The 10682-nt window shown below is 40.9% G+C and overlaps 1 protein-coding gene across 1 annotated transcript; it reads right to left on the bottom strand.

Moving 5' to 3' along the window:
- Window positions 1-274: 274 nt before the first annotated feature.
- si:ch73-71c20.5 (DUF4748 domain-containing protein) lies at window positions 275-8835 on the bottom strand. Its single transcript, XM_039757384.1, has 3 exons — window positions 8737-8835; window positions 1778-1967; window positions 275-730 (listed from the first exon to the last, which is right to left on the bottom strand). The coding sequence occupies exons 1-3, from the start codon at window positions 8783-8785 to the stop codon at window positions 556-558; spliced, it is 414 nt and encodes a 137-aa protein (XP_039613318.1). The 5' UTR covers window positions 8786-8835; the 3' UTR covers window positions 275-555.
- Between the last annotated feature and the right edge of the window lie 1847 nt (window positions 8836-10682).

Here is a 10682-nt window from a genome sequence, read left to right as displayed (position 1 = left end):
AAAAAGTTATAAATTTTTAGTTCTCCACACTTGTGAAGTTGACGTGGAAGTGAAATGGAGAGACCCTGCTGCGTGACGGATGATATTTCATCTGGTATTTTTTTTTTTCCTTCACCAAAACAATTTGAATAATATGAAATACAAAACACGTGAGCTGTGGCCTACACAAATAAACACGCGCCATTAAAAGAAAAGTCCGTTCATTAGCAAGAATTCCTAAATAAATAACAGTAAAACTATTTTAGGTTTGTCATAGAGTAAGTAAAATAAGAGATCCAATGGGAAAAATGTTTTATTGGAAGACATTTTGGTCACCCAAGCACACCCTTAGTGTAACATATAAAAACATTTCAAAACACTTTCACTGACATTTCAGATTGCATGTTTAAATGCGGACTTTACTGCCAGTTGCACATTCCAACAAAATGCATGAGAGATTTATGGGACATCAACAAAAGCCTTGACTTGATTCACTGTATTTTAATACCTTAGCTGTGTACCAGGAGAGTTATCTTAGGAAAAGTCATGAAGTTCAGCAGGGTCTCCAGGATATGCTCAAGGTCCAGTGGGCCGCTCACTCTGTAAGGGTGTCCTGTACTGGTTAGGATTATACAAGCCTTCATTGGCCTTCTTCATCCGCTGTCGTATTTTCAGCTGCTCTGCACGATTTTTATCTACTTGACGCTTTGCTAACAAAAATCCAATAATTCCAGAAGGAAATCCGATAATCCTGAGAAGAAAAGATGAAAGAAAAGCTTTTGAGTGTAAATACACTGGCTGAAGGATTAAAATAAAAAAAGCAAATGACCATTATACTCCAAACCACCAAGTGACAGACTAAACTATGGTTAACCCATCTGAAATGATCAGTTTTTATTATATTTGTTAATAAACTGCTGCAATAAAAACACAACTGTAAAACACCAAATAAGCAACGGCAGCGTTAGATGACAGGCATGGCAAAAGTGATCGGGGAGGAGACGTCAGTCAGCGGTCATGTGACGGCTCTCTAAGTTGCTTCATTTTATGTTTAATTAGATGGCCTGTCCAGCTGCTGCTGGAAAATTAATAATGAAACTTGGGTTTACAGCATTTCAAAATATTACTTTTCAAGGGAGGAAGATTTACTGTTCACAAGTTAAAAAAACAAAAATTGGTAACTTTTAGTGTTTACACAGAATATTAACACTTTCAGCAATAATTCAAAATACTGAACATCTATTTTTGAATTTTAACTGAATTGTGCCAGGAATAGAAATTAATCAGTTAAAAAAAAAAGATGACTGTGAAAACTGTTAGAACGTAGATGAGGTAACAAACACGTTGTATTTGCTTGTTCTGTATTTGGTGATTGGTTTCGTCTGTTCTTGCATTTTGCTTACACAGTAAGTTTTGGTGAGGACCGCTGTGCCAGAACAGTCACATGGCGTTATATTTCTGAGGTAGCCCTGGTAGACTGGCCGCCTGTCTCTGTGGAGAGGACTACTGGTTCTCCGTTTTGTGTGTTATTTACCCAGTTTCTTCACACCCCCTGCAAGGGAGCCACTCTTTCCAAGATTCCGTCCATTTTTCCTTGCAAGGTCATTTGTTTTTTTTTTTTCTTTTTTCTTGTCTTGTTAGAGAGTCAAGACTGGGGGGCACATGTAAACAGGCCTAACTGTTCATCACAAATGGGTATCCATTATTAAATGTAATTAATCTAATAAGGGATCACGGGACTGGCGTCTCTCACATCAAAATTAGGCAGAAAGATGCAATATATAAGAAGGTGCTTTACCAGGCCAGGGTGACTTTTCTCATTGGGTTTTTGGCTTTCCTTTTAGGTATATACTCTGGTCCTTCTGGTAATGATTGTCCTGCTTCTGCTCGAACACCTCCATGAGAACAGTGGAAAGATTTTAACTGTTGAGAAGCGTTACTTGAACTTGAAGTTCTGTGGGCTATATTGAAGCTTCTGTTCCACAGCCCTGCAGAGGAAAAAATATTATTTGCAAAATAATGTCTGGAGTATCGTACCTTTTTTCAATTTGCAGTAAACCAGTTTACAGTTTCAAGGTGCGGGGCAGGAAAACTTTTATGTAAGAAAGACACACATTTTTCCTGTATTACAAAAAAATGACTTTTTAGTCCATCCATTATGCTATATCCTAACTACAGGGTCACGGGGGTCTGCTGGAGCCAACACAGGGTGCAAGGCAGGAAACAAATCCTGGGCAGGAGACTTTTTAGTCTCCCACCATAGTGACCTGGTTAGGATGACATGGAGAACAAATATTAGACTTCATTTAAAAAGCCATGAGGTTCTGACATGGACTCCTTAACCATTGGAAACATCCCAATGGCCAGTAATGGTTTAGGAGACCATAAACTTCCCAGTTTCATCCTTAGTTCTCACTAACTCTGAACGTTTATGAAAGGTTTTTTTTTTTTTTTTTAGTATTGCTCAAATAAAATGTTTTGCCTTACTTATAACATGCCCTTTTATAGCGGTGTCAGCGTTTTCATCATAAACCCATCAGACTGGCGAATAGGTGGTTGTCACAGGGGGTCAGACCTGCCAAAGTGAGCTTAACAGAGATGACCAGCAGCTGTCCACTACTTTCCCGGCCTGTTAACAAATCAGTATAATACCAACAGGTTACAGTATTATGGCCTTTTGAGGCATGTAATCGGTATGCACCTCACCCACATCATCAAACGTTACGCACATGACTTTGCCAACACTGACTTGGGCCGTGAATTTTTCCGATGTTGGATTATTATTATGCCCCCATTGTTTTGAGTGTTGTTTAGACTTTGGGATACAGAGATGTATTATGAGTTTCATACACGTTATGAGACAGTTTAATTTTTTTCTAATATCAAGATTCTCTTTGAAACACAGATGGTGTGAGGCTTCATCTCAGAAGTTCATATGTTGAACAGCCAAAGTGCACAGACCTTGTTTGTGTGCAAATAAATGTTCATAAAGAGCAGATTTAACTGACATTACTAATCCTTAGTGTCTATTATCTCATTCACCATCACTCTTTGATTCTCCAATCACTCTTCTGTCATTGATGTTGAATACTGGGGCAGATCCTGGGTCATGTTCAAGAGACATCTTGCTAGCCATGACAGAATTCTGTACCTTAGCATCTCCTGGAACTCAATGACTTGACTAGGCAAGAAAGAATCACCAAGGGTTTATTCTTCTCCAACATTAGAAATTCAATGACTGCACCGCACTTGATTTTGTGTATTTCAGCATCCATGCTAACTTGGTTTTGAATCAAGAAGCTTACACTATAAATCACAAATGCTAAAAATTTGTAATTCACAAATTTTAGTACACAGAAGCAAATTTGTAGCCACTTATAAAATCAGCAATGTACCCTCTTTGTTTAAGTTTCAAAATATTTTGATCATCCTGTGTCGTGAATGTACCTAGTCAGATCCTAAACAACTGCAGTTAGTTCCCGTAAAGCTCCTTTGGATGACGCGTCTTCACTACAAAAAGACAATATGAATTTTTTTTTTTGTGGGCAGCGGATCTTGAAATGGTGCGTAACAGCTGCATTACATTTTTCACAGTGGCATACCAGAAGAAAACGGCTGTGCACCACTGCCTCTCACTCGGGAGTTTTCTGATGTATTTCATTGTGATCAAACCTCTGAGGGGGAGGACCTCCTCATAATTTGATTAAGTAATCGAGAAGTCAACAAAACTGGAGAGTACCGTTCAGGCACTGGTGGGTGGCCTAACGCTCAGCAAACTTGTGACAGTAGCCTAGTGCGAGTGTATGGGCGAGTAGCACTCCACCGATTGTTTGTTTCCAACCTTCCATCCACAAGTTACACGACACAACACGATATTAACAGGACACAGTATTACTGCTTTTTGAGATGCTGTTTCTCCATGGCCTTCAAGTCATTGTGCATGCCCTAGTCTTACGGTTATGTCAGGCTTGCCAAATGCAGTTGCTGATCTTGTTGGCAGACCATGTCCTTTTACATGACTGAAAAATCGCTGGGCATGGCAAATTATGGGACTGCATGACAACTTTCTACTACAGTCTTGCTCAACCGTTCTTCTGACAGCCAATAGTGTGCAGTTTAACAGAGTCGTACTGAAGCTATGGCGACTTAAGCTGCAATCTTGAGAAATCATGAGACATCAGACAGACAAGCTTCCCCTCTGCCCGAGAGGTCCAAAACTGCCACATTCCTTATTCCTTGTCACCACTATATGTGCATTGTACTTTTGAATGAGCATTCATTGATTGTCAGCTCTCATGCACACAGATCCCCCCAGCACGACTAAAGAATAATCAAACCTGTTGGATTCTATCAGGGTGAATTGCCAAATAGTTGGACTGAGTCGCTGGGTATGTCAGACTACACTACCGGCGTGCCCTGCTATCTGCCTCCGACTTGCTAAGACTACATAAATTAAGGCAAGACTGAAAATCGTTGGAATGGTCACGTAACGTGACAACACTAACCAGGCTTGTTATTTTTCAGTGAATAACCGCGTGGTTAGAGCCATCCAACACCAAGTGCAGACACAGTTACAGGACCCTGTGATAAATTCTCAGCCTGGCCACTGTGCATATTCCTGTTCTTATAGCAAAGTATCCAGCTTTTTCTCATCACTCAGCTATAAATCTGCCAAGAAGTAGCCTGGCATTTCCTTTACGACTGGTCTGCGCCATGTCCCTAACACTGTTTAAAGAAGCACCTGGCAAGTACTGCCAAGGTTGAGACATCATTGCACAGCAGAACAAAATTACATTACCTGGTCCAATTATGTGCAACAATAGACAACAAAAATAAACAGAAACAATACGATTAAACAACCGAGAATCGCCAATATATTGCACTGTATTAACGTACTAGCACTATATTACCAGACTGCTTATTGTTTAAGAGTCTAATAGCTTGTTTGAAATCTGGTAGTTCTGCGCCATATACTTCAATGCTGCTGCCAGAAAGCAAAAGGGTCAATCCACGTGAAATAAGCAGAGGCCAACTGAGTGATCATCTCCAATTTGTTTAGTATTTTTGTCTTTGGGTACAACACCGTTATTTCTATAGTGTGCACAATTTTAGGCTGGTGTCCTCATTAGTTTCTGAGATATGGACAAGTAAGGAAGTGTGGCCCTAATTCCACTAAAAATGAAAGCTACTAAAAAAAATTACAATTGAACTGTTAATTTTAGATGAATAAAAATTTCACAGATTGTTCTTAAGGATTAGACATTTTTACCTTCCACAGTGGCATATTTGCCAAGTTATGGCTTGCTGAAAAACTGTAGAAGTAAAAATTTAGACTGTGCTGTTGAGCAACTTTGGCCCTCCAGATCTCTACACCAAACCTCATCAGTGCCTGTTATTTATCAGGTGTCTCAGAGTAGCAACCCTGTCCTGACTGTCTGAAAATTCTCAGGGTGACGCAAGTGTGTCCCTACTCTTAATAAGGGCAGGAGTAAAAGCATTTTAGAGCTTGTGTGTTGCTGTGAATCACTTAGCGTGCCAAGAAGTTGGCATTCAGGTAGAGATCAGCACACACATCCCAGGAGAGGCCGCCTGTTTTGGGAACACAGAACAACAATGAACTTGACAAAGGATGGATTTTTACAGAGATGGAATAGTATTCATAGAAAGTCTTCTACATTATGTGATCACTCCATCTCTACAGAGAAGCCTCGTACTGCGAGCCAAAATGAAAGTGTAACGTGCCATGTAAAATACATCTTTGAAATAGCGATGATTTGATTAAGTCAATTGCTCACATTTTTCATCAAACTTTAAACTCTGTTTCAATGCATGGGGTAATACACAGATACTGTATATACTTTTCCCTAACACTCCACGTTATGTAACGTTAAAGCAAGGTGCATGCATTCGCACCGACACAGACATAACGGTCATTGCCCCAAGTGTGGATGGGCACGCATATGTGAATCACAGGCAATACTCACAGGTGGTCCATGGGTGCAAACTACTTTGTAGCGTCCTGAACATAAGCGAGTGGGTGACTGACAATGAAATGCCAAACAGGCATGCCAAGCTGTGCATTCCACAAACTTCTGGAACATTCCTGGTACATTTTTACAAGCCTGGGAAGGTTCAAGAAGGCAGGCAGAGAGTCCCGGGGCACTGGATAAATAAAGCCTTGCACAAGATAATGGGGGATCATGGTGGCTAGTTTCAGTAACTGTTTCTTTATGAGGAGTTTCAGTGCGAAGGTGAATCATCTGAAAGCACAGCTGTACATCATCCATCCATTTTCAAAACTGAGCAGGGTCAGGATAGGCAGAAAAGCAGGCTCAATCTCTGGAGCATTCCTAGTTACATAAATGTGTCCAATCTCATTCAGTACACACGTCCATCCCGGTACCCTTTACAGTATTATTCTTAATTGTTGTTGCAAAGTGGCAACTATTATGTGCATCTCTGAGTAATGCCCTAGCTTTGTACACTTTTCTTCTTCGACTACTACATTGAGTATTGTAATTATTATTATGTGTGCGGTGCAGCCATACCATTAGTATCAGAGAACTACAAAACATAATCATGACTTCCAGTTTGAAACTGGGGGTGTCATGAGGTTGTGACGTCACCCATTCTCTAAGAAACACAAACACTCACTCCTAGCTGGGAGTCATGGCAGGAAGGCTTCAGAAATCACTCTTACGTCCCACTCTGAGGAAGGACAAATTCTTATCCTGCTGTGACTTTTAGTGCAATTCCTAGGGATAAATCGGAGCTGCTTGATCAATACACATTTTGAGAGGTATTACTATGTTACAGCTCTGCTTCAGCAAATAGGTGCCCATCTGAAGAAAGACAAACAAAAAAAATCTAACTTTTGCTTTATGAGGCATTAATAATGGAAAAAAAATAATTTCATGTTGATATTTCAAAAGCATACTGGCCGTATATGACAAAGTCTGCCATTAAAATAAATACAGCAGTGGAAAGGGTTTGTTTTAATTAGCAAATGAACAAAACAGAAAGTCGGTACCTTCAACCAGAATACTTTTACAAAAGGTATCAGACATATTATGCTTTACTTCAAAAGGAAATATAAAGTACAGAAGAACTCTACTTAAAATATAATCACAGACCCGTGTTGTACAATTGTAAAAATGTATCACTGAATTCATATATGTACAGTATATTACGTCTAAATAGTCAATGTTTTTATTCTGCTGAACGCAGTTCTATAGTTTAACCAAACGGGAAAGATATATTGTCTGCTTTAAGAGTTTAAACAATGCACAGATGCCCTTTTCATGTCATTTAAATGTTTATACTGCCTGCCCGTTGATGTCAGCGGTGCATCGGTGATCTTCAGGGTATGCACAAGAGGGACCCCCACAGATACCCTCTCTCTTGTAAGCCTTAGAGGGACCATGAGGATGTAAATATAACTTGTACATCTTATTCCTCCTCTGATGTTGTGTGACTGTTGGCAGCCCACCATTGTTGGTTATAGGCACACATATACACTACTACCTTTAAAAAAAAAAATAAAATAAGACTTGAAAAGAACATTTCTGTTTGCAAGTAGTATAACTTGAATACCTTAGTAAATACAGTTTGGTGCAAGGTACCAACTTCATATTGTGTACATTTAAATATTAAACTATACACTTTCCAGGGGTATAATTCTTTCTGTGGTAGACTTTGTCAAACATGGGCAATATGGATTTGAAATATGGACACGAAATGATTTTTTTTCTGTTTTAACGCCTCATTTCTTTCGTGCCTTGATTCCTTTCAGACAGGCGCCGAGTTATTAAATAACAATTATAACAGGAGTAGCACTTAGCCAAATATGAAAGATCTGATGTAGTTTAGTGTGGAGATACAGAGAGCCAAAGTTGTTTCTAAAGCACAAAAGAAGATTCTGTTATACGATTGTCAGCGAGTCATACAGTACATTAGCACAAACGCCAGCCGTGTTAACTTGGAATTTAAAGGCATCTCGTGCTATGTCAAGCGTTAATTATTAACAGTTGAAAAGTTATGATTTCTGTAACATTGTCATTTTTAAGCGCCTTTTTTTTTGCAGTAATATTTGAGACACGCACCCTCTTTTAATACCTTTGTATCACAGACTCTAATGAAGACACAAGCCTGAAGTTCTGCACACTGCTGCACTTATTGGGTACAATGACATTATTTTCAGCAAGTATGAAGCACATTCTAAAATCTGTTGATCTGACACGGAATGACTCGAGCAGTACGTGGTGGGGAGGGGGGTCTCCTATTAATCTCGGTGGTCCTATTTTGGCAGCGCTTGCTGTAGAGTTCCTGCTTGGAAGAGACAGATGTCCCAGTGACATCTCAGCTGAAAATGTACCAACACCTTCGAGGCGGTAGTATTTGCTACTTCGTCACCTTTTAACAAGTCAGTAATAATAATAATAATAATAATAATAATAATAATAATGCACTTCATTTATAAAGTTGTTTGTTCAAAGATATCAAACAATACTGGTAAGACACAAGGCACTGGTACTGAAACGTTCACATATAATGACTTACATTGCACCTGTTTATTGCACAAGTATTCACGTTACAAGGGCATCGTCACATCACGCCTTAAACACTAAAGCACAGAATAGCCATGCATTACATTTAAATTTAAAACAAGTACCAAGTAGTAAGGTTTGCTTAAATGTTGTAATGCCAGAATTACGTATCTATTTAAAGCTGAACTCCGTTTTTCTGTCACTACTTTACCTTTCAAGCCAAGTAAGCTCACAACAGGAAGCCGACACAGTGTAGCCATGTCTACTCACGCGGAGGCACTCCCACAATCCCTGGCGGCACACGAGCAGCATTGTTTCTTGGGAATTGTAGTTCTGATGACTCAGCTTCCTTCCGTAACGAGATTTGCTGCTACATTGATTTGAGGCTTTAAATGCGCTTCGTCTAAACATAGCCTGTAATGGATAAATGGCAGCTGTAATACTTTAACAGAGTCTAATAACTCGCCTCTTCTGTCTTTGATTTTTAATCGGGTTTAATTGTAACTATTTGGGCATTCACGTGGTGTGTGACAGAATACAAGTTTTTCAGTGAAAAGTTTCAAGTGAAGGCGGCTCCAATCGAGGTAGGCGATCTGAGGCTTAATGTTTTTCTGTTTAAATGTTTCAGCGGTATAATATCGTAGAGCCAGCACCGAGTACAAGAGCGGATCCTTTTTCCCTGTAGACGACTATTTGGAGATGCTAGCAGAACGAATATGTTTTTCCCCAGTTGATTCAGGGGTTCGTCAGGTGTGTGTTTTTGCTGCTACTCTGTTCAGTGCTTGCATGGACTGTGTGTTGGGCAAGGTCATGGGGTCCAACATCTGTGGGGCATCTGTTGGTGAAGAGTCACTGATGTTGACCTTGCTGACGATGCTGTGATCTTTTCGGAGTCAATGGAGGCTCTAATTGGTGCTCTGGAGAGACTGAGCGAGGAGTCTGAGTGTCTGGGCTTGCAGGTGTCCTTGATAAAAACCAAAATCCAGGCCTTTAATGACCTCCTTGGCACAGCTATCAGCAGTGTGTCTGTCTGCGGAGAGAGTGTCAACCTTCTAGAGAAGCCTGAAGTTCTGCACACTGCTGCACTTACTGGGTACAATGACATTATTTTCAGCAAGTATGAAGCACATTCTAAAATCTGTTGATCTGACACGGAATGACTCGAGCAGTACGTGGTGGGGAGGGGGGTCTCCTATTAATCTCGGTGGTCCTATTTTGGCAGCGCTTGCTGTAGAGTTCCTGCTTGGAAGAGATAGATATCCCAGTGACATCTGAGCTGAAAATGTTCCAACACCTTACCTCAGCAGTGACATTCATGTCTATGGTGACACCTTCAATGAAGTCAGTAGATGAATTGGGAGAGCATGGAGGATCATGAGGTCACTGGAAAGGAGTGTGTGGCGCTCCTGCTATTTATGCAAAAGGATAAAGGTCCAAGTCTTTGGAGACCTGGGTCTTCCTGTTTTGCTATATGGTTGTGAGACATGGTTGCTATCCAGTGACCTGAGGAGGAGAGTGCACTCCTTTGGTGCAGTGTCTCTTCAGAGGATCCTTGGGTTCTGTTGGTTTGACTTTGTGTCGAATGAGCAGTTGCTCACGGTGTCCTGAATGGGGCACATTACCTGCATTGTGAGGGAGTGCATCAGTTACGGCACTACGGCCATGTCGCACAAGGGTGATCTGGCGCACAGGATCCTCGTTGTTGAGGACCTGAGCAGCTGGATGAAGCCAAGGGGATGCTTACATGACACCTGACTGCGGCAGATAGATGGTAATTTCCAGAGGGTGGGACTGCACCGTGTATCTGCCCGAGGGGTTGCCAACTAGGATCCCAAGCTGTTTTGTTGTTTGGTGGGTGTGGCAACGCCCTGTACCAGTGCATGCTCCCCAACCTAACCTGACCTGTGACACAGAGAAGAGCATTCCTGGTGCAGGTTTTAGATTTTGAGACTCTCCCTCCATTGCTGCTCTGCAACTGTTCTTTGATCTGCCTCGTCCATTGCTTGCTTAGTTTTACCACCAGCCCTGCTTCATATGGCTCACCTGTGGTCAGTGGAAGTCCATGGAGCTAGTGTTCACTCACCTTAACAGATGGAGAAGCATTGGTGGGGCTGCAGATGTAGCAGTCTCTCTACACTTCAGATCCTGGATCTCAGC

Source organism: Polypterus senegalus, chromosome 6, assembly GCF_016835505.1.
Source record: "Polypterus senegalus isolate Bchr_013 chromosome 6, ASM1683550v1, whole genome shotgun sequence".
NCBI lineage: Eukaryota > Metazoa > Chordata > Cladistia > Polypteriformes > Polypteridae > Polypterus > Polypterus senegalus.
Note: the sequence above shows the minus strand (reverse complement) of the source record. Positions and strands in the feature narration are given on the sequence as shown.

Excerpts from the sequence above, each read along its gene's own strand:
- si:ch73-71c20.5 (XM_039757384.1), bottom strand. The coding sequence starts at position 8,785 with ATGGCTACACTGTGTCGGCTTCCTGTTGTGAGCTTACTTGGCTTGAAA. Across the intron at positions 1,968-8,736 it reads GAGCTTACTTGGCTTGAAAG|GGCTGTGGAACAGAAGCTTC; the intron begins GTAAAGTAGTGA and ends TTTCCTCTGCAG. Across the intron at positions 731-1,777 it reads AGAAAAGTCACCCTGGCCTG|GATTATCGGATTTCCTTCTG; the intron begins GTAAAGCACCTT and ends TTTTCTTCTCAG.